The 25,228-nt window shown below is 36.3% G+C and overlaps 1 protein-coding gene across 4 annotated transcripts in view; it reads left to right on the top strand.

Annotated features, from left to right (window-relative positions):
* The window catches only part of LOC144959157 (uncharacterized), a 204,766-nt gene that overhangs the window by 100,393 nt on the left and 79,145 nt on the right, over positions 1-25,228 (top strand). For 2 of the 4 annotated variants that reach the window (XM_078891676.1, XM_078891675.1), the window contains exons 9-20: positions 277-390; positions 898-1,015; positions 1,473-1,569; positions 2,580-2,877; positions 3,603-3,900; positions 4,638-4,981; positions 6,523-6,635; positions 7,446-7,690; positions 8,881-9,140; positions 19,018-19,632; positions 22,784-22,969; positions 24,445-24,644. In XM_078891676.1, the coding sequence (XP_078747802.1) occupies positions 277-390; positions 898-1,015; positions 1,473-1,569; positions 2,580-2,877; positions 3,603-3,900; positions 4,638-4,981; positions 6,523-6,635; positions 7,446-7,690; positions 8,881-9,140; positions 19,018-19,632; positions 22,784-22,969; positions 24,445-24,644 (2,888 nt within the window). Of the gene's footprint in view, positions 1-276; positions 391-897; positions 1,016-1,472; positions 1,570-2,579; positions 2,878-3,602; positions 3,901-4,637; positions 4,982-6,522; positions 6,636-7,445; positions 7,691-8,880; positions 9,141-11,622; positions 11,650-19,017; positions 19,633-22,783; positions 22,970-24,444; positions 24,645-25,228 lie in introns of all 4 variants that reach the window. The other 2 variants (XM_078891674.1, XM_078891677.1) reach the window with 2 other exon arrangements.

Here is a 25,228-nt window from a genome sequence, read left to right as displayed (position 1 = left end):
CAACTCTGCAAAATTTTTGCAAAAATTGGGATTTTGCTTGCGTCTAGATGAGACTTTTAGGTGGTGTCAAATTAGTGTGCTCTTGGAATCTACATCTGTTTCCTATTTGAACCAATTCCCCTTTTGTCTTCCCTTTCCTTGGGTGTTTTAATTGTAATTCTAGAACGTTTTACTGTCCCATTTTATTCATTTTTACTGGCGCTGATATGACCTTAATGTGTTGCAAATAAAATAGAGCAGATGGTGATATCCATTATTCATTCCATCGATCCCCAGGATCTGCCACTCACTATCACATCTTCATGGACAATCTGGCCGGTGACCAACTGGACATGGTCGGAGGCGAGGCCAGGCTTGTAGGAGGTGGACAACTCATTCCTGGGAAGATTGGTAAGTCCTTGGCTTTGACGATGGGGATAATGAAGAGAGTGGCGGGGGGCTGTCTTAACTCTCTCCTTACCAGCAATTTCCTGAAATTTTCACGAATTTGCACACCAACCTTTACAGAAATATATTTTTCTCACTCAAACATAGAAGCAACAACCACAATTTATACATAATATTATATAGCAAACCGAGATTTACACCACAGTGTCAATTTGATTATAGGGATAACGGGACATTTTTTCTCATTAAATTTTGTGATGTACAAATGACATCAGAATGAACAAAAATGTTGGTTGCATTGTAACGAATGTGACGACCCCCCCACCCCCCCAACGATAAAATTTATCTTAACTCAAATTTTACAAATAAAATTTAACATTGAATTTTATTCCCGACATAGTGCTGTTTTCAGATGGTTGATAACTAGACCTAATAGCATTTTCAAGGGAAAAAAATTTCAGACAAGATGATGTGTCTAATTTTGTCGTTTCCTATTATATTGTCTTCCAGGAAAAGCTCTAAGTCTGTCTGGACGTGGAGAACACGTCGATCTCGGAGACACTCAAGGAAAATGTCTCGGGGATTTGGAGTATTGTGGAAATGGATTCTACATCTCCTTTTTCATCAGGTGAGTTTTTATTTTGGATCACAATTGATGTAATACTTACAGGAGGGCGGGGGGGGGGGGGGGGGGGGGGGGTGTAAGGGTAGGCTTCGAGAGTCGTTTCATTTTATATATGCGGTCAACTATGTTGCTTTTTTTTTGTTAACGAAGCCTCATTCCTCATTCCGTTGATCTCGGAGACACTCAAGGAAAATGTCTCGGGGATTTGGAGTATTGTGGAAATGGATTCTACATCTCCTTTTTCATCAGGTGAGATTTATTTTGGCATCACAATTGATGTGACACTTACAGGGGGAAAGGCCTCGAGAGTCGTTTCATATTATATAAGTGGTCAATTATGTTGCTTTGTAAGGCATATTGTGTTTTATAACTAGATAAAACATAAGAGAAAATACCAAAAATCCTTTCATATTAGTGGCCAGCAATGCAAGTCTTTTCAACAATGTTTTGATATCCTCAGATTCCCAAGACTGGACAATTACATTGGATACATCTTCAGCTCTCCCCAAGGAGTCAAAATCTACCAGACTTCATCTAACCTCATTGCCACAGCTCAGGTATAGAATGAAGCTTCTGTTGTTGTCATTTGAATTACTTTCATTTGTCACCCCTGAGACTCTATAGATAGTATGCGCTCGGCTAAGAAGCTCACAACATTGCCATCCCGAAGTATAACGGACCAACACACACAACTATGTGTAACCATGAACTTTTATAGTCTGGTTCATACAGTTTAGTGAGAATTGCTCATAAACGTGGATGGCAAAAAAAAACCCCCAAAAACAATAACAAAGACCCGAGTGACGTCATCTTCGTCTATCTATATCTCGTATTCCCCAGAAAATAAAAACATAAACAAAACAGAACGTTTAGACACTCGACGTTATGCCTGCAACCCCCCCCCCCCAGACCACCACCACCACCACCAGGAAAGATACTGTCCTCGTCTTATCGGGGATGGACGTTAGATTTGGAGGTCTTCTTTAAAGCATGGCTGTTTTTGTCTGTAGATTGAGTTACGTAAAAAGTAATAAACAAAAATGAATATAACAGCTTCAAACAAGAACAAAATGTCACAACGGAACGTTTCGGGCTCAAAACCCTTCTTCAGCCAACAACTAAAAAACAAAGACATAAATACATTATTAAATTCCAGATAGACGATAGAGAAATTTTGTAAGTCCTCTCTGTTGTAGAAAAATCTTGGAAAGCTGTAATATTCATTTTTTGTTTATTACTTTTTACAGTCCACAGCTTCTAGTAGCTTATAATAACTATGTTAAATAAACATCGCTTCCATTACCAGGATATAAGAAAAAAATGAAGCTCTTAGAGAATGTTGTTTCACTCACAAGCGCGATACAATCAATAAAAAAAATAATTTTAATTTAAAAAATGATTTGGAAACATGTAAGAAATGCAGCAATGTTCCAGTGATTAGCTAGGTAATGGCATAATTCTCACGTGATCCAGATTGCGGCATTGGTTGGGAAAGGTATCTATTTTTATTATTTTTAAGACATAATAATATTATATTATAATATTGATTCAAATTATTTTCCTACAGAGGGGCAGAAGCAACTGGGAAGTCCGCTACCCTAGACTGATTGCAGGGCAGTGGTTCTTCGTGGAAGTGTCCTGGACTCCGGACGCGGGGCTGTCCCTTTTCGTGAATCAGCAGTTAGTCGCTAGGCGAGACAGACAGTCTTTCAATAGAGGCTTCACTCCCAGCGTGGAACAGAGAGCGTTCTTTGGCCGAAGCAACAGCGGGTCTAGGAGAGAATTTGTCCGGGCCGTCATTGACGATGTGGACATTTTCTACGCCGGGAAGGATATGTTGGCCGATATTGGTTACGTCATGAAAGGTTGGAATGCTTGAGTTGTCCTTTGTGATAAATATGATTTGTGACATGACACGGCATCTCAAAATTGAGTCATATTAGTTGTGCTGATCTCAATACTATATATGGATTTAAAAAAACACAAATCGTACGTCAAAATAGTGTCTTGTAAATGTTGCTGCTCGAAGCTCGAAGAAATAAATAACAATTTGAAATTGAATGTTAGCTTAAATTTAATATACGAAAACAGATAAAATGGACGTTTTGGGTTTCCCCTTTATTAACAAAACAGGAAGCATAACACTACAGACGAAGGAGATAGGGTGGTAGTAGCGTTGTTAAGATGTTATATTTTTATTTTTGTAAACATTTGAGTGTATTCCTCTTAATGGGATCCTGTGCTGGTATCTGGATGAGACTTTTAGGTATTCTCAAACTAATAACATTGCTCTTTGAATCTACATATTATATTCGCTATTTGAACCAATTTCCCCTTTGTCTTACTTTTTATTTGGTGCTTAAATTGTAATTCTAAAACTTTTGATTATCAAATTTTCTCCCTTTTTACTGGCGCTGATATGACCTAAATGTGTTGCAAGCGTCGTAAAACCCTTTAAAAAGAAAGAAAACAAATAAATAATATTAACATCAACCTAATACCACAAATGACGTAACGGTCAAATTATATTGCTCAGTTATTTTTCCAACTGTTCATTTTAATTATTTGACATAATTTACTTTTACTCCAGATCGTCCCCAGCACTATCACTTTGACTTCGAGAAAGTTCAAGGTCGTCGCTTGGTCCACGACAAAATGCTCATCAACTTGAACGGCGACCCGAAGCTAATCGACGGCAAGATCGGGAAGGCCCTGCAGTTGGACGGGAACCAGTTCGTGGATTTCGGAGACCAGAGCTCCCACTGCTTTGGAAACCTGGACCAGTGTCAGCAGGGAGTCCTCTTTGCCTTCTGGCTGAGGCCTGACATGCTGAAGGACGGCGTGTACTTCATGTCCAGCGGAGATAACGGCATCAGTCTGAAATACAGGTATGGGACTTCTATCATAATAAATACTTTAATAATATAATATACATTTATGACGCCCATGACAATAAGTGCTCTCTACAGGATTGGGAACTTCAGGAGTGAGAGATATCCAATGTTTGTCGTCACTTTGTCCGTTTATTTTTTATCTTCTCCGTATATATAAAGATACACACTAAACTTAGGCATATGGATATTGACTTTAAAGTTATTGGAAACAATAAATAAAAATATAGATAGTATGCAGATGACGTCAATCAGGCCTTTGTTATTGTTTTTGCCATCCGCGTTTGTGAGTCGTTCTCACTAAACTGTATTAACCAGACTATAAAAGTTCATGGTTACACAGAGTTTGTGTGTTGGTCCGTTATACTTCCGGATGGCAATGTTGTGAACTCCTTGGCCAAGCGCATTCTATCTATATAAAAATAAAACTAAGTGTGTGTGTGGGGGGGGGGGGGGGGGTGAAAAATTAATTACAATTAATGGATTGTAGTTTTATTCATATCTTTCGTTAGTGGCAAACAGGCTGTACCTTAGAATTGGTTTTTGATAGGCTGATTGTTCAATCTGTTCTCTTTCAAAGAGCCAGTCATGTATTTTCAACCGTGTAATAGCTAGTCTTATACAGTATAATTTCAAACGGAATCCTATTGAATTGCAATTCTATATAAAGGCAGTTCCATCTAGCGCATTATTTTTTAGTTTCGAAACTTATATACATTTCAATATTCAAACAGTGGACGCCGTCTTCAAGCCCAGGCCAAAACGTCTCTGATGGAGTGGGACGCCACGGCAACGTCAGACGTTGAAAGTGACCACTGGCACTACGTGGAGATGTCCTTCCACCCACTTCGAGGCTTGGCCATGTACCTCAACAACAGGCTGATGGCCGAGGACAAAACGCCTTCCGCTAGGACAGGCTTCACTTCCTCCAAGACCGCGTCCACTCTCAACGGCGTGTACTTGGGGCGTGGCAATGTGGATATGAGAGGAGCGAGCTATGCCGAGGCTTCGTACGACGATATGGACGTTTGGTTTGCAGACAGGGACTATCTCACATCTCATGGAATGATTCAAAGGCGTAAGTAACGGGTAGTGGAGTGGCTATTTAAGACGTTTAAGTATGGAAAACGCTATACAAATGTGTATTATTATTATTATTATTATTATTATTATTATTATTATTATTATTATTATTATTATTATTATTATTATTATTATATTATTATTATTATTATTATTATTATTATTATTATTATTATTATATTATTATTATTATTATTATTATTATTATTATTATTATTATTATTCTAACGTCCACATTATTGTTGTTTTCATTTACTAAATTGAAGCCTCCATTCAATTTCCTATCGTTATTTTTATTTGTGAGTTATTGTTGCCTACTGCCAAACAGTATAACTTAACAATGGATAACGTGCAATTTAGATCGGACATTCTTATCGTAATATACAACGTTTTCATTGGCCACGCCCTTAGAAAGAATGACTCCACTATAGGGAATGAGATTAGTGGAAGAGTAGCGTCCCTTGATTGGACGTCACCGGAGGAGAAGTTATTTGTAAACAAACCAACTACAAGCCAAGCGCTCCAAATACAAATTTATTATTCATATTTCTGTACAAAAATGCATATCATAATCAAAGTAGATCTTTTCTTTAGTTTTCTCTATTATGAAATGTTAACAAGATATGATGTAGACTGCAAATTAAAAATAAAAGATGTTGATAAATAATACAATACGATGAGACAACCCTTCTTAAACTTACGAAACTTCCCGCCAATGATTGGTACTAATAATGGCGAAAGCGTCTGTCGGTTGTCAAGACGCGACTTCCAAGAAAGGGGCGCTCCTTTTAAATCTGTTTTGAAATCTCATTCCCTATAACAAAGTATATAATGGACTGGAACTCCCAAGACAGAAGGTCAAGGGGAAGGCCACGGGGAACATGGAGAATAATTAAAGAAGCTGATATACAGAGGAGTGATAAGACATGGAACGAGATTTTTAAAAAAAAGTTAGCTCAAGATAGAGAAGGGTGGAAACTGTTTTTGTCTGTGGCTTATACCATGATCCAGGGTGAAAAAGGCAATGATGATGATGATGATGATGACGATGATGATGATGATGATGATGATGATGATGATGATCATGATCATGATGATGGTGATGATGATGGTGGTGATGATGATGATGATGATGATGATGATGATGATGATGATGATGATGATGGTGATGATGATGATGATGATGATGATGATGATGATGATGATGATGATGATGATGATGATGATGATCATGATGATGATGATGATGATGATGATGATGATGATGATGATGATGATGATGATGATGATGATGATGAAACAACCTTGTCTCTGCCGTTTTTGACATTTTGTTAAGAATGTAAGACACCCCCCTCCCCCAAGCACGGTTTTGAGGCCCTCTTCTTGCATAATGAAAAAAGGTTTGAAACTGGCTTTTAACCAGTAATGTAGTATCGAAATTATTTTTAATTGATTTATATCCAATAGATTATAATATAAATTTAAACTTAATTTCTATTTGTTGACTGTTTCTCTATTGCTGTTTGATTTCCACAGTGGAACCCCGTCACTTCGTCATCAATTTTGAAGAGCTGATTGGTGAGGACAGACTGAAACATCCCACCCTTTCCATCGTACTTGTGGGACGACCCGTTCTTATTCCTGGAAAGGTGAGAATACACAAACAAATTATTATATATATTAAAAAAAAAACACAAAACAAAACAAACAACAAAAAAAACCAAAAGCAAAAACAGACAAAAAACACTCACAAAATATAAAAACAAATCAAAAACAAGAAAACAAATAACTGAATGCATACATTCCTGAAAACCTAGTTATGCGAACTAAGGGTGATAACTGCGTTAAGACATGTGAACATATCAAATGAAACAACTGTTACGTCCCTTGATAAGTTCATTTGTCAAATTAAGCGCAACCAAATTAGTGTTCAAATGCGCGCTCTACGCCACTTTACAATGATATTTCAATGTGCCAGTAGTAGAAACAAAGGGGAAATAACCCAAAAATAAGTATGCTAATTAATATGAAGCAAAAACAAAACAAAAGACAAAACAAAACAAAAACCAACAAAAAAACTCCAAATTACAACAAACAAACAAACAAACAAACAAACAAACAAACGAAATGATTAAATCCCCCATTAAACAGGAATTAACCAAACAAACCAAAAACAAAAACAAAAAAACAAAAACAAAAAAAGACCAACCCCCCACCCCCCAAAACAAATCCGGACAAAACTGAAAAACAAGAAGAAAAATACAACAACAAAAAAACGACAAAACAAATAAACAAAAGACAAATACTAAACCCACGCAAAAAAAAAAAAGAAAGAAAGAAAGAAAACATCAGAAACAAAACAAAACTTTAAACAAAAAAACAAAACAAAACAAAACAAACTTAACAACAGAAACAAACAAAGCTGTCACCTTTGACTACCTACTCGTCTTCCCTCACAGGTGAACAATGCCCTCGCCTTACGTGGACGCGGCCAATACGCGGACCTGGGTCGTCGTGGCGACGAGTGCATGAGTAACCTGTACAACTGCCACAACGGCATCACCATCGCCGCCTGGATGAGGTTCCACCGGTTCATGAACAACATGGTCTTCCTGTCTTCCGGGGAGAACGGCCTCCTCATGATGTACCGAAATGGCTACATTCAAATCAGCGCTGACGGGAGAGGCATCGTATCCGTTGGAGGGTAAATATTATATCCTTTATCTATTTATTTATCTTTGGTTTATCTTTTCTTCTTCTTCTTCTTCTTCTTCTTCTTCTTCTTCTTCTTCTTCTTCTTCTTCTTCTTCTTCTTCTTCTTCTTCTTCTTCTTCTTCTTCTTCTTATTCTTCGTTCCTCTGATGGACATCTATGGCTGCAGTCCGACATCTGCTATGAAGTCTGTGGTCCGCTTTAGGTCCTCAGCCTCACCATAGAGCTTTGTGTTGAGTGTTGTAGGGGTGACCCAGTGGTTCGAACGTTGCACGTTGTATAATGGGCAATCCATAAGCCTGGGTGGGGATCCTGACCTCCCATAGTGGGCAGGGAGGTACATGCTGTGTCTTCTATCCCCCCATACCTATCCAATTGTTTTCCTGTCGTTGTCTGGAATGAATTAACTAGTTTGTCTGCCTTGCCAGAGTTTCCTTGGCTGGGAGGGAACATTCGATTTATGTATAGTTTTGGAGATGATATTTTTCCTTGAAATCATCTCTCTGTATGCATTGATTATATTGTTCCATATATATTATTGATTTTAACATTGAGTGTTTCTCTGTTGGGACCTGCTTGTGTCGATGAGACTTTGGGATCTAACTAGTACATTGGTGGTATGCTCTTGGAATCTACATCTGATCCCTATTTGTTCCAGTTCCCCTATGTCTTACTTTTTCTTGAGTGCTTTAATTGTAATTCTATAACTTTTTACTATCCCATTTTCTTCCTTTTTACTGGCGCTGATATAACCTTAATGTTTTGCAAGCGCCGTAAAACCCTTAAAAACACACATTAAAAACAAACAATCCATAAGCACATGTAAAGTGGTTTCATGGTCGGTTCCACATGGGCAATAAGGGGTTGTTCCAATACCTAGCTTTGGAAACATACGTCCTCTTAGTCTATTGTGTCCTGTTCGGAAATGATCAATAGTGTGAACATTTGTATAGAGTATTCCTGTGGATCTGGATGGGCTTCCCTATTCTATGTAAAACGTCTACGTTCTATCTGACCATTAAAAAAGATAGTTTTCCTTCAGAGCCATTGGGCCCATGGCGCCGGATTTATCTCGGTTTCCATAGCCGTTTGCCAGGAACCCCTTATAAAGCGCTTTGAGCACGTTTAGTGGATACTGTGCCATATAACAGCTCATTTAAAACAAATTTATTCATAATTCAGGCTGGTGAGAAACCGCTGGTACTTCATAGAGATCACCTGGCACCCCGACACCGGACTGAGAGTCTATGTGGACAACCAGCTGGTGGGCCAGTCCGGACGGGAGCACGTGGAAAGACCTCCCAACCGTGGAAGCTTCTACATCGGCAAGAAAAACCACGGGGATGTTGACAGATCGTCTACGGGAATATTTGACATCGATGAGATGGAGATCTGGTATGGGAAACGCGAGGATTTGATTGCTTTTGACTACATCGATAGAGGTAAGAAATCATTTATTATTTTTTATAATCTGCATGGCATTTTGCTGAGAAACTGGATATGTGTTGAATGATTGGTTAATTTTTAAAGTTTCGGAGACTTCTTGATAAGATTTTAATGTCTATTTTTAAAAGTATTGTAACAGTTTTAATATAATTATTTGATATAGTTGTTGAATGCCATATCTATAGAGTAAAAGCATGAAATAAAATTGGACATAATAGCTTAAGAAAAGAACGAAGTAATAAACAGGAAATCCTCGGCTAAAATTGAGAAGAAAACAAACATTAATGCTTTAACTACATGGCAATTTTAATTTTAGGACTATAGTTTTTAACCCGAAGTTGTTTTTTTTTCTTTTTCGAAGCTGCTATGTTCATTTTGCTTCATTTTTTTTGTTTTATTTAGTCATAGCTTAATATGTAGTCTGTTGTTTCTTTTAAGAGAAACGATCGAGCAAAACAAGCAGCTGGAATTGAACATTTCTCAATTATGAAATAGATTTCCAAATTTATCTGCACCATGATATTTGGTTTCTAGTATTCGGGAGAATTAGATTATATTAATATTATATTCATACCAACTCAACGAATTCCTGAAATTGGCCCCCTCACTCGTAGTGCAACGTTGCACCAGACCAATGAAGCTGGAAGCTGCATATACACTCCTTTGTTTTAAATGGAGATTCAGCTGGCTTCCAATTTAATTTTTGCCAATGAAAATGAAATGTTTGAATGGGATAACTTCTGACTCCTCCCCCCCACCTTCCCCACCCAATATAAAGCTTTGTTTAGATGCTGGTAGGGTTTGGATATGGCTTATTTAATTGTGTCTTGTATGTCCTGTGAGAAGCAGCACAGGATCTTGCCGAAATGGCTGCTGTTTTAGTAGTATTTTGGTATGGTTATCGCGTAGTTTGGCTGATGTAAGCATGGATTTTTAGAAACGCAATACTATGATACGTGGCCTATCGTCTCAAAACGGGTTTTTATGTCAAGGGTGAATCAGATGTCGAAAGGGATTTTAAAGTTAAAATGACCAGAACATGGGACCTTTTTCTAATTTTTTGTCACTTTTAAGAAACCAGAATTTAATACTCCAATAAAACTTAAAAGCTGAACCCAAGACTTCTGTTTTTGAAATTAATTAAAAATTCTAGAAGCATCTGTGCAACCTCTAGGTCACATTTTTATATTGACTGGCTGGATTTAGCTTTTGATGATGGTATAATTAGATTTGCTTGTTATGACTTATTGTGGACGTTGGTACCACGATACCTTGTTATTGATGATAATAATAAGGTACAGTAAAGTTATGGAGTTCTCTCCCCTACAACTTGAGAGAAATGTAAGACAGTTATGAGAAATTTACTTGTCAGTTAGAAAACACTATCTGTCATAGGAGGACATAATTATTCTTCCGTATTCTGGAAAAATCCATATTTTAAAATTTGGCCAGAAGATTCGTCCTTCAAATATCCATCGATTTAAATGACCCTCATCTTAGCACAAAGCTCTCAAACCCGGGACGTTCATATAATTCCATATAGAAATCCTTTTGGATGTGTGGATTGTCTCCCCCTTCATCCTTTTTATTTCCACAGTGACGATGCTCGAGTGCTGGGGTAGAGTGCCATAGATGTATATATAAGAAATATATCTGAAATACTGCATTATGTATTATACGAACATAATTACAAGTATCCTGCATTGGAGCGGGGATGGACGTTATAATACTAATAATAAAGCAACTGGCCCTGATCCATGATAGTTTTTAGGTTACTGTAATACAAATGTTATTAATTATGATATTTACCTACTTATCCGAAACCAGCGACCAGGAGCTGAGCATTAGCCGTTTTGTCTTGGCTGTCTTTATATCCCTCTTACTGCTGGTACTGTTATCATTCATAATCATTCATTTTAAAAATCATCTGGTTTTATTCATTTCCACAGGTATAATTGATATACAATATTATGTATTACGTTCTTTTACCACGTTTGCTTTTTAGTTTAGGACCTGACCACTTACATACAATCCAGACAAAACTATTTACATTTTAGATGGATAGATAGATAGATAGATAGATAGATAGATAGATAGATAGATAGATAGATAGATAGATAGATAGATAGTAGATAGATAGATAGATAGATAGATAGATTAGATATAGATAGATATGGATAGACTAGATAGCTGGATGGGTGGATAGATAGATTGATGATTAGATTTTGATTAATTAGCCTAGAATTATGTATCATCAATGCGAGTTGATAATGATTATTAGTTTTGTGCTTTCTAATAAGTAGATAATATGTTTAAATAAATATTTTACTTTTGAATGCATATGTATGAATGTTATAATATCTGCCTTAGTAGATGCTATCCGTCTACCAGTAGTGATGTTTACATGGATTATTATGTACTCTAATTTTTATCATAATTTGATTCATATAATTTATTGGTTTACTCGTCACACAACAGATGACTACAATTATACTGACTCTACACGTAAGCCCCCCCCCCCCCCCCCCCCTTCATTCATCCCCCTCCCCCTAACCTCAGTCGTCGGTTTCCCCAACTCACATTTTCCTTCATTAGAATGTCATCACACAAGGAATATTATCATTGGAAACTGCCGTTTATTTTATAGTACTCATTTTGACATAACAGTTTCAAAACCCATTAGACTATATCAAAACAAACTAAATAAGCAGCCAAAAATCTGCACAACAACTTGCAGATGGCGTTCGATTTTACTCAAATCTCACAGCATATCTTCCATTTTCAATAAGAGAGCAGTGACTATTGGTCGACTCGAGCTTCATTTTCGAGTATCTAGCAATGTTCTCTCGGTGAAAAGGGTAAAATTATATAAAATCTGGCGGGGTAAAATTGGTCTCCGCCTTTGGAGGTAGAAGATGTGTTTCAGAACACACGCCGTAAGTCGTAAACCCGATGTCGTAATTATATCATGATTTGGTTGATAAGGAATAAGATGAACGTGTGCACAACATTTTTTTAAAAATTGGCCCCAACCGCCGCCATCGTTAACTTATCGCCTGGCACTGACCAAAACATTACGTCAAAAGACAAGTCTTTGGCCACAAAAGACAAATCGTGAGCTGCATTCAACAGTTCAACCAATGGAATCACTTGTTTCCTTGAACTCTACTAACAACTCACTAGACGGTGCAAAAACCTAAAAAATGACGCCAAATTATAAGCCCGAGTGGGTTCTGGAGTCAGGCTAGAAATTAAAGATGGCTACGCCCCAAACCGGCCGGAAATGTTTGTACAGTTGTGTACACGTCACAGTGGGTTACCCATAACTGAAAGTTGCGGAGCGCGTGAGATTAACGCTATACGGTTTACCGTGTGTGTTGCGAAAAGTTTGTTTTTTCCCAATTTGGCAGTTTCAAATGATAATATTATTACATAGCATTAAAACCGTTAAATAAACACAGAACTGTGTGTCGTCTTGTTGAGTCTAATCCTGGCCAATGTTTGAATTCACGATCGTGATTTGATTTCACAAGTTCACGTTTGACTGGCCACACCATCACCCTTTGTCCCCCCCCTCCCCCCGCCTCCCACCAATTTCTTCAGCAATAGAATCGGTGTTAGAACAACAAGTTGTTTCATCCATGATAATATGTGACCTCACGCATCTATATGGTATTATGTCGTGGTAAAATAGACTCTGAAAGCCCTATTCAATTATAATATTATAAACAATGGGGGAAAAAATATACAAAATAAAGTAACACCCTTTAACCCATAAAAAGTAACCTGACAAAAAATCCTGCTACAAAAGCAACAAAGGGAAAACGAGCAAACTAATAAACAGTAGAATTGGGAATTTTGTATTTTCCGACCATTTGTAAATTCAATTTTGATATTTGGCTCCCCGGACATAATACTAGATAGATGTGATGGGTCACCTACCAACACAAATTATTAACATTTGTTAATAACAACCGATTCCAACCAACATTTTATTATTATTTTTTTTCTAAAACTTCAACATGATAAAATTTTGACTAGTCATGACAAAACTACTCATACCATTTAATAGATTACCATTCATGAATTCTTCGTCAACAAATCCTGTGACATAACAATAATAAACAAATCCTTTCATCTCATCAACGAAACAAAACATCTTCTCATCAACAATTCAACTCGAAATGTTAACAATTTTATAACAATCTACTTTTAAAAATCATCATTACAGATTACTTTTTAATTTAAAAAAATAAATCATTGTTTTATGACAAAACGTTTTAATAAATAACCAACACTTCACAATTCACAAAACAAAAACCCTGTCTTAACAAATTGTTTCTCAGCAAACAATTTTCTTTTCAACGTTTCAAACTAAAAGCTCTTTTTTACATTTCCACATTTCCTACTTCATATTTATTTTATCATAATATGTCTTTTCGGAAATTCCTAACACTAATGGTATAAACATATTCGTAGCAGAATTAGCATACCATCATCTCGATTGAAGGACGAGTTATTTTGATTCTTTTTCATCAAAATTGTTTAAATGAAATAATAGCAACACCGATAACTAGAATTAGAGACAAATATGCGATCATTTTACAAGCTTAATAACTACAGGCTATATCATTATTATCTCAATACTTTTTCAAAATCAATATTTCGGTTTTGGTGTCATTTTAGATATAATAGTTAGAGTGAACATCGATGAAATAAAAGAGAGTGCAATAAAATGAAAAAAGAACTCGCCCCCCCCCCCCCACTTATTTTAATATATAAAAATCTTTAACAGTGAGCGTCTTCCTCACGTATTCTTTCCATCTTCAGCAAAAAAAAAAAAAAAAAAAACAAACAAAAAAACTAGCTAAATATTTTAGAATAAACAGTAGAAAATTTATGAATAGGTACCTGGTTTGAATTTTAAAAAGTTTTCTTTAGATGTCCTAAACAAAAGAATAAAGCACCAAACAAACCGCAAATTATAAGAATCCAAACAAACAAAGACAAGGCACAACTCATAACACCGCATGTTATAAAAGAAACACACTGATTGATTCTATAACATTTGTCTTTTTTCACCCCTCATTCCATTCGATAGGGACTCAAGGTAAGTTAAAACAAACACGGTTCAAATTAGATATTTCTAGGAACGAAATTCACATTTCTTCACTTCGTCTTCTTCATCTTCCTTTCATGATGTAATCTTTCTCCCTTCATCAATTTGCTGAACCGCTAGCTGTTCATTTTAAAATACAAATAGATTAATTTTTAAACTTAAAAAAAAACCCCAAAGAATTTGTCAAATAATCTATTGCAATTTATTCAGCTTTTTATTTGATTTTTTCACGCTTCAGCTTTTTCAAATGTATTAAAAATAAAATTAACATTTGGCCCAGCACTAAAGATGCGAAATCCACCGTGCTTTTCCTGGTTCATTTGCCTCACTAAGACGAGCATTACATCATTTTTAGTTAGTCATAAGTGTCTCATGAAAGACGATTTCGGTCATATTATAATTTGGAAAAGTAACAAAAGGAACAATTAGGGAGTAGGCACTGGTGTAGATAAAAATCTGAAAAGATGTGTATGAAACAGTGTCAGACAAAGAAGAGAGAAAAATACAAGGAAAAAGATTATCCCAAAAATTCAACCTGCCTCGGGACCGGATGATTTTTGGGGTGATCTTTTCTTGTGTTTTCTTTCTACTTTGTCTGACACTGTTTCATACATGTTTTTTCATATTTTATCTTTTTTGGGGAAGGGGGGGGGGGGGGTATAAATATTTTAAATTAGGAAATTAAAGGCATTATATTTCACGAAAATAAATTGTTTTTAGTTACGTGTTTTACAATAGTAAATTTAAAAGTGATTTAGAGAAAATGGGGAACTGATAAACAATGTTATTGTTATTAATAGCTTCTCATTGGATACACTATGCTCGAAAAGAAAGTTGGATATTATGGAATAGCTACTAGTGTAGATAAAACGAACGACTTTGTACATACTTAAATGGTTTTTGTGTGTGTGTGTGAAAGAGTAAGACTAAACGATGTGGTTAAAGCCTTGTTAGTTACAGCTTTGATCAAAGATTATAAAACACGGAATGCACATAACACACTGACTTAATTCATTCACTCTCCTTCTCGTGGTTATAAAAATACACATAAAGAACGAAAATGAAGAGAGAAGAATCAATGTTACAACAGATTATTATTTATTTATACAGTCATAAAAGAACAGAGAAGCATGTTAAATGCTATTCTATGCACTATTAAGATCTTTGTAGATAGTACTAACTGTGGTAGATCAAATAACTGTGTTTTCTCCTTTTTTTCGGGCTTTGAATAGGTAGCAATTTTACATAACATTTATTTTGAATTTTTAAACAATCTAAAAGACCATTTCAGTTTTGTTTACCTAACATTTAGTACGGCACTAACAATCCATTAACATTTCTAATTGCAGCATTTAGAGTCCCCCCACCTCGTTGCCTCTAACTTTTTCTGTACCTACACGAAGTTTTCACATATGTTATGTTCGTTTTTCATATATTATTTTCCATCATTTTTGTCATACAAAACAATAATATGAATTGGTGACACTTGGATTTAGAGCGAATTACCAAAGGCTGAAAAGAAACATCACAAAAACAAACGAACACAAAGATAATCAGGAATTCTATGTGTATATTTAGACGAGACTTTTCTGTTTAAGACAATACATGTATAGGTTGCGCTATCTTTTTTTCCCGTTGTGGGCTTTTTTTGGTCTTCTGGTATGATTCTCGTCTTCATATCTGTAGGTTCCTGGTTCGAGTCCTGCGCTGCGCGGCGCATAGTTGAGTCCTTGGAAAAGGGCTCTTAACTCTTTTTCTATCACCGCACTCAGGTATGAAATGAATACCTGACCGATAACAGCGTTGTCTTTGTCGAGAAAAAAAAGTGACATTTCTTGTCATGTTTTATTGCCCTATATGTTAGTTGTTGCTGTTGTACTGGGGACCTGATATATATATATATATATAATTATATATTTATCTTATATATAATAAATATTTATATATTATATATATATTTAAAAGTCCTTCAGAGCCATTGAGGCCCATGGAGCCGGAGTTTATCCCGGTTTCTATATCGTGAAACGGACAATATCCTTTGGATAGGGCGCTAGTTTATCGCAAAGTACTTTACGCCAAATCTAACTCAGCTACAGTGGGGGAACTGCACCCGGGATCGATCTTTTCCCTTTGCTTGTGAAGCCAGTGCTCTACCAACTGAGCTATCGAGACACACCAGAGGTATATAAAGGCTCAAATCAAAGTTATATTTCTGACCATTTTCAAATTTGAAGTCTTGCCGACATATTATAACACACGTTGACACCAGATATTGTTGAGGCGATTATTCATATTATATTCCATTTCCTGTCGGTGACCATAAATGGTCTACACCCATCATCATCCATCGTGGCTTGCAGTGGTGTGGCATGATTACAGTATAAGGTGGTGCCAGAATCAGAAAAAAAATGACAAAAAACATGCTTTGTTTGTTAATACAAAAGAAAGAAAACATTTTTTATGGACTTATTGAAATAAGTAGGAGGCGGTCTATACCATTTCTCAGTTATTTTTTAAATGCTGTAATACATTTTTAAAAGATGGTGCTGTGCCAGGCACCAAAATCAACCAATATAGCCACGCTCCTGGTGGCTTGTACTCTTGAGCAAGTTGCCGGTCAGCTGTGTCCACGTATCACGATCCTCTGCAGTACGCATGAAGTCTGCGTTGCTTTTAAAATCACTTTTGACCATTCTTAGGTTCTTTAAATATATGTCAGTCTCTGTCTTCCCCTAGCTCTCTTTCCTTCGATCATCCCAGGTGTTACCAACTTTCTATTCCGTCTCTTCTCCACACATGTCCCAGTAACCGTAACTGCCTCTTTCTGATGATATCTATCAATATTCTCCTTTTCTCACTTTTGTCAACACTTCCTCATTCGTGTACTTGTCTGTCCATGATAACCTCAACATTCTTCTATACATCCACATCTCAAATGCCTCTAACCTCCTAGTACATTCTTTGTCAAGCGTCCACGTTTTACAACCGTATAAAAGGGTACTTATAGCATAATAATTCCACTACTTTCATCCTGGTCTTCAACTCTACATTACTGCCATCTAAATAGAGAAATTCATCAGAAACGGCTCGGCAAGTGTTATCAAAATTGTTTAACAAATTGTGGTATTATTGATATTCTAATTCAGAGGTTGACAAAAGCTCAAAATAATAATAATAATATTGAACCATTTTGAATATATTCAACAGCTCAAAAATACTTAACATTAAACGTTTGGGATCAGAACCCTTCTTTGGTCTAAACGTTTTATGTTAAGTACTACTATGTTGGTTTTTGTTTTTGTTTTCTAATTTTTTAAAAAACTGCAGTATTTTTGTTCAATAATTAACCGTTTACAACTCTCATAAGCTTGGTATTTACTAAAAATTAAGAACAGGCAACAGTGCGTGTGTATTGAGACTATCGATTTTGATGTTAATCATCAAGGTTAAATCTGAGATCAGAAAAAAGTCCTTTTACATTTTATGAATACGTTTTCCATTTTTTAAGCTTTCAGTTATTAATCATCAAGGTTAAGACTGAGGTCAGAAAAATGTCCTGTTAAATGTTAGGAATAAGTTATTCATTTTTAACTGCTGTAACATTTAAAACTTTTACAAAACAGTCTCAAAATGAATGCTATTAAATAGTTTAGGACACTGGTCACGAGCATGACCGACTGTACTCGATAACGTTGATAATGATGTGATAACATTTTTAATTCGATTTTGTTCAAGATGAAAAGTAAACCTTTCCACCAATATTTTGACTATTTATTTTGGTTTGATTATTTCAAGGTATTTTTATCATTACTTACTTCATTTATTGTTTTTACTGTAAAATCACGAAGTCCATTCGCCACAATTAAAATATTTGACCTGTTTTGTATTTTTTAAAAAGATTTACATCCTTTTCAAAGTTCTTTTTAAACGAATTGATTTTAAATGAAATGATCAAGAATAACGTCTACATATATGTACTTCTGACATCCGAACCCACTTATGGGCCTAGTTTAACTGTGTTGTAATGGACAATATTCTGCGTCATTTTTTTTCTTTTTGAGATTTCCGTTACAACAACAATGAGCCCATAAGGAATTGGGTTATCAGACCTGCAAATAAGCGCTAGTCGATCAAGAGGGTTAATTTTTCTTTGTTTGATTTAAATGTCATATTTTTTTGTTTACCCCTTTTTATTTGCACATTAAAAAAATTCAATACTAAATCTGTTTTGCATGATAAACATCATTGGTGTTTCAAAGATAGTATTTATTTGTAATGCATGCTGCCTATATTATATTCTGTTGTCCATTATTTTAAGGTCTAGTCAATATTAAACGCTATCATATGTAGATTTTACACGCTTTGCTTTGCTTAAGACATAAGAATAAATGTTTTATGTTTAAAACATTACTGTAAAAATAAAAAACAGATATGACAGAACAAATATATAAAGTAGTGTAAAATTGTTCTTCAGCTACTGCTATAATTGTCACGTGACTTTCATCCCTAAATAAATGAGTTACTACATTAATCCATATTGATTTAAATGTGCTTAATTCATTGTCCTTGATTTTTCAATTACATCCATTAAATCTAAGCTCTCCAAAAGGTATTAAATATATTTCTCAAACATATCATCATCATCATCATCATCATCATCATCATCATCATCATCATCATCATCATCATCATCATCATCATCATCATCATCATCATCATCATATTTCGTATAACGAATGAACTCAACCCTACAGATAACATGGGCTACGAGACTTTTGCCTTCGATACAGCTAGCGGAAGTCGCGTCACACACAACAAATTCCCGGTCCGCCTGGTAAACGACGCCAGCCTCAGGCCTGGGCGATTCGACAAAGCCGTCTTCCTAAAAGGTCGCCGCCAGTACGTGGATCTCGGAGAACACTTCGAAAGGTGTTTTGGTAACCTGGATTACTGCAAGCACGGGATGACACTGTCCATCTGGCTGAAACCGAGAGATCTCAAGGACGGATCCACGTATTTGGCATCCCCGACCTATACTTTGTTCTACGAGGACGGAGAGCTGAATTCCGTTTTCCAAGGAAAAGAAACGACCTGGGCTACGTCTTCCAGTCTTTTTCGTAAGGACGAGTGGCAGAGGGTGACACTGACTTGGCACCCCAAGAAGGGCCTGACCATGTATATTAACGATGAATTGGTGGGTCAGGATAAAAGAGGAGTTGAGGGATTGCCCAGAGGAACTCCCGTCTCCAAGCATATTTATATCGGGCGTCCCCTGGACTCTGACAGCCAGACGGCGAACGTGATGGCCGATGAGCTTCAAGTGTGGTATGATGACCTCGAGCAACTCCGAGCAACGAACCAGTATTTAGGTATTATGACGAGTGTCCTATATATATATATATAATATATATATATATATATATATATATATATATATATATATATATATATATATGTTTCTGTGTTTGTAGGATAAAAAAAGAAAGAAAGAAAGAAAGAAAGATTGAATCAGATACAGGATCGGTTAATTAGAAGGATTGGCGCTTGAGGTATGACACTCGCTTTTGGATCGGAAGGTCCTGGGTTCGAGCCTCGCTCGGCGCATAGTTGAGTCCTTGGAAAAGGCTCTTTATTCACATTCCCTCTCCGTACTCTGGTGTAAAACGAAATTTAAGGAATAGCGGTTTGGTTAAATGATTTGATATTTGTTGTTTTGTGGGAGTATAGAGTTTGTTGGAATTAAAGATATGCCGTACATGCCTGGAAGTGCAAAGAGCACCGAAGGCCGAGTTGTTTGATTTCCACCAGTTTGAATCATCTCGCTAGATAGATATAGATAGTGTGTCTTGGAGGCGTTCCCCTGAATTGCCCAGAAAGAGCCTTGCAACAGCTCGCTTTTTGTTACCACGCATTTCGACATGTCGGGAATTTTAGATTAGATTATATGAGATGAATAAATTAAAAAAAAAAAAAGAAATAAAATAAAGAAAAGAAAAAGAAAACAAAAACTAAAACAAACAAAAATTAATTAAAAACTGATTTTATTTTCGTGTATTAGATCTATGACTAAAAAGTAGGAAATAACCGACATGTTAAAAGGAAATGAGACAAATTTTGGATTATCTGATATTGCTGTAAAAGGTCCTGAATAAAGTAGTTGATTTTACATAACTGTGAAAATTTAGATTAGCTTTAAATTTAGTTATTATTCATGACATTAGCTATTGGTTACTCTTTAGATATTCTTTTAGTGTTCAATACTTTCTTTTAATAAAAAAAGTAGACTATGTTAAATTTTAAGATATTTATGTTTTTTTTTTTTCAAAAATGATAAGTGACATACTTTTTAAGTTCTAGAAAAATGATTGATTCTTGATTAACATCAATAATTCTGTCTGACAGTGCAAAGCAAGTGAAATCGTACGAAATTGCATGTATCACGAATTTTTTCGTACTTCCCTACGTCATCATGAAGAGAATGATTGCATTTTTTAAACATCTTCTATTTATTATTAATTTGTGAATGCCTCTGAGCTATCTGTTGTTTCGTGACATTGTACCAAAAAAATGTAATATTTATTTGTTGTCTTAATAACTCGTCTCTATATTTGTATCTCTATTGACTTGATCAATGCATCATGCATCAAACTGAATGAAAACTATGTTATAATATTACATCATTTCTTCGTCTTCACCACTCTTGGGCAATCATTTATATTCCCATTTTCGCATGAAATTTTTAGTGATAAACTAAACATTCGTTCTTCCAATATATATCATGGAGATGTCTTTCTTTCACATTTTATCAAAATGTTTATCGTCAATTTTCATGAGTTGACATCTAAAAACAATATTCATGATATTTAATTTTCCGAAACGTTGTCTCGTCTTCTGTTCCATCTCCTGTTTGGGACAACCAAAGTATACATATATGAAAGTCTGATAACTGAACTCAATCATGGGCTTGATTTAACATTGTTGTAATGGACAACATTGGGGGTCCCGGTAGGTCAGTTGGTAGAGCACTCGCTTCACACGCAAAAGGACCAAAATCGATCCCGGGTGCAGTCGAGATTTTTTTCTGAGCCCCCTGTCCACCCAGCACTGAATGGGTAGCTGAGTCTGTTAGATTTGACGCAAAGTACTTTGCAATAGACTAGCGTCCTATCCAAAGGATATCAAGAAATTGTTATTGTCGTTTCACGCTATAGAAATCGGGAAAAACTCCGGCTCCATGGGCCCAATGGCTCTAACATTTCGCATTAGATTCAAGACTATTTCCATTACACAATGAGACCATTACAATCTGGGTCATCAGACCTGAAAATAAGAACTCGTTGGAGACAAAACCTTCCAATCACAATGTAGAGAAATTATAAAAATTAAATGCGAATTACATAATGTTATATGGACACAATTCAAACAAACGAACGACGTTTCGACCATAGGGCTTCATTAGGACAAAACACATCAAAGATGATTTGAAAAAAACAAAATCACATTTAAATTACAAATACTGGACTAACCAGAGAGAGAGAGAGAGAGAGAGAGAGAGAGAGAGAGAGAGAGAGAGAGAGAGAGAGAGAGAGAGAGAGAGATAGAGATAGATAGATAGATAGATAGATAAATAGATAGAGAGAGAGAGAGAAAGAGAGAGAGAGAGAGAGAGAGAGAGAGAGAGAGAGAGAGAGAGAGAGAGAGAGAGAGAGAGAGAGAGGGGAATATATTGAGGAGGAGATAAGGAGACAGGAAGAATAAAATAAATCATTAACTTTAATCCTCGCCCCTCTCCCTCCCCCCAACCCCTCTCCCAGTGAACTTTTTCTAAAAGAGAGATGTACTTTGTATTTGAGTAGATGGCTTTTCATTCGTACAAACCCAAAAAAAAAAACAATAATAAAAGGGAAAACAACAACAAACAAAAAATCTAAACAAATCAAGAAGGGACAAAAACTATAACAAAATAAAAATAAGAATAAAAGCCACTTTAGTGGTGAACAAACCCAAGGCTTCAAAGAAGAATGGTGGCGATGATGATGATGATGATGATGATGATGATGATGATGATGATGATGATGATGATGATGATGACAATAATGATGATAATAACGAAGACGTCAGTAATGATGATAATATGATAACGTGACAGTTGTGACAGTTTAATCCATCCAGCACCAATATTGAATCTATTTCAAGCCTAATTATAATTTATTTAATTTCCTCGTTATTTATTTGGATACAACTTAAACCACACTCCTTGTCGTTTTCAACAAGAGAGCAGAGATGTTACAGCGATAAGAGAGAGAGATAGAGAGAGAGAGAGAGAGAGAGAGAGAGAGAGAGAGAGAGAGAGAGAGAGAGAGAGAGAGAGAGAGAGAGAGACAGAAGAGAGAGAGAAAGAGAGAGAGAGAGAGAGAGAGAGAGAGAGAGAGAGAGAGAGAGAGAGAGGCAGGGATAAAATTTCTAATCTTTCTATACATCAATTCCTCCCTCTCCCTCTCCCTTCCCTGGCCTACCCAGTCCAAGTGGTCCCCCGGTCCATCACGTTCGACAAGTGGATCAACAACAGGATTCAGATCCGGGATCGCGACATCAGAGGTTACGGCGAGATCCAGGTCACCCGTGGGAAAGGAGCTGGCACTAGGGCTCTCTATCTACCCGGAACTACCGGTTACCTTGACCTTGGCTCCAACTTCACTTGCAATGGTTAGTACTATTTTAAATTGCATTTAAATATTGTCACACTTAATTTTCTGGTACTGGGTGGGGTTTCTGACCTCCCATAGTGAACAAGAGGTCACTGACTGCGTCTTCTATCCTCCTTTATCTGTTTTCCAACATGCTTTCTTTGTCTCGGAGTGAGATTTCTTGGTTTCGTCCTGGTCCTTGACGGATACTATGGCTGGGAGGGAAGCAGTCAAATGTATAGTTAGAGTTTTGGGAGATGATATTTTTTGTCGTCTAAGTCATCTCTCTGTTTTGCACTGTACTGTTTTGTTTTTATATGATTTATAAACATTTGAGTGTGTTCCTCTTAGTTGAGACCTGTTCTTGTGTCTGGATGAGACTTTTAGGTGATCTCAAACTTAAGTACTTTGATAGTGCGCTCTTGGAATCTACATCTGTTTCCTATTCGAACAAATTCCCCTTTGTCTTACCTTTTCTTGGGTGCTTTAATTGTAATTTGTAGAACTTTAAACCATCCCATTTTCTTCCTTTTTACTGGCGCTGATATGACCTTAATATGTTGCAAGCGCCGTAAAACCCTTAAACATTTCAGTGTGTTCGACTTAGTGGGGACCGGACCTGGGCTTGTGTCTGGATGAGACTTTTAGGTGATCCCAAACTAAGTACAATGACAGTGTGTTCTTGGAATCTACATCTGTTTCCTATTTGAACCAATTCCCCGTGTCTTACTTTTTCTTGGGTGCTTTAATTGTAATTTTAGAACTTTTTACTCTCCCATTTTCTTTCTTTTTACTGGCGCTGATATGACCTTAATGTGTTTCAAGCGCCGTAAAACGCTTAAAAACAAAACAAATAACAAACAATTTTCTGGTAGTGAATCAGATACATAGATTTTAAATTCGGATCAAGTCCTTTCATTTTGTTAGTAAAAGTAACATTTGATTAAACACATTACGCCATCAGTCAGTGTTCTGAAGTCGTCAAATAAAGCAATTCTTTAATCTATTTTGAAAAAAAAACTGTTTGGTTTGCGTCACACAAATCTACCTGGCTACCGTTTTAGTTTGAGCTTTGATACAGAGCAATATCCACTAAACGCGCTCAAAGGGCGCTTTTCAAGGGGTACCCAGCCAACAGCAACTTTCAACACTTGGGACAAGACATGATGCCTTTAAGCCAAAATTACTTTCATTTTCGAACTGAGATAACGCTGTTTACGGCCAGGTAATTAGGCGTATTTTACACCTGAGTACGATGAGAGAATGTGAGTAAGGAACCTTTTCCAATGACTAACTATGCGCCACTTATTATTGTTATTATTATTGTTATTAAAATTATTATTATTATTATTATTATTATTATTATTATTATTATTATTATTATTATTATTATTATTATTATTATTATTATTATTGTTATTATTATTATATCATCATTATTATTATTGTTATCATTGTCATCTTCATAACATTATAAATATCCTAATCCCCCAGGTGATTTGGACACGTGCCACCAAGGAGCCACCCTGAGGCTGGGCCTGAGACCCATCGACCTCCAAGAAGGCATGGTCTTCCTGGACTCTTGGCCAATGAGAGTCTTCTATGAAAATGGCCGACTGAACGCCGTTCTGCAGACGTCAGACAAGGTTTGGCGAGTCAACTCTGGAGAGTTCCGGCCCAACACATGGCAAAGGGTATGTGTGGAGTCAGTTTTAAGCGCCTGTAAAATTTAGTTAACTTAATATACCGTCATTAAGGAGTCCATCAGTCCGTCCACACGTACTTCCATCCATTCATGTATCCGACCATTCATCCACCAGTGCATCCGTCTTCTATCCCCCTATATCTGTTTTCCAACATGCTTTCTGTCTATGTCTTGGAATGAGAGTACTTGGTTTTGCCCTGGCTGGATACTCTGTCTGGGATGGGATTTTGTCTTGTAAATCATCCCTCTGTTATGCACTGTATAATACGTTTGTTTTACATATATATGATTTGTAAACAAATTACTGTGCTCCTCTTAGTGGGGACCTATGCTTATATCAGGATGAGACATTAGTTGATCTTAATATATGTACACTAATAGTGTGCTCTTGGAATCTACATCTGTCCTCTGATTGAACTAATTCCCCTTTGCCTTCTTTTTTCTTGGATACTTAAATTGTAATTCAATCACTTTTTACTATCCCATTTTCTTCCTTTTTAATGGCGCTGATTTGACCTCAGTGTGTTACAAGCGCCGTAAAACCCCTAAAAACAATCAAACAAACAAACAAAC

Source organism: Berghia stephanieae, chromosome 13 (genome assembly GCF_034508935.2).
Source record: "Berghia stephanieae isolate SIO BIC M18660-M18661 chromosome 13, UCSD_Bste_1.3, whole genome shotgun sequence".
NCBI lineage: Eukaryota > Metazoa > Mollusca > Gastropoda > Nudibranchia > Aeolidiidae > Berghia > Berghia stephanieae.
This window is presented reverse-complemented; position numbering and strand designations above follow the sequence as displayed.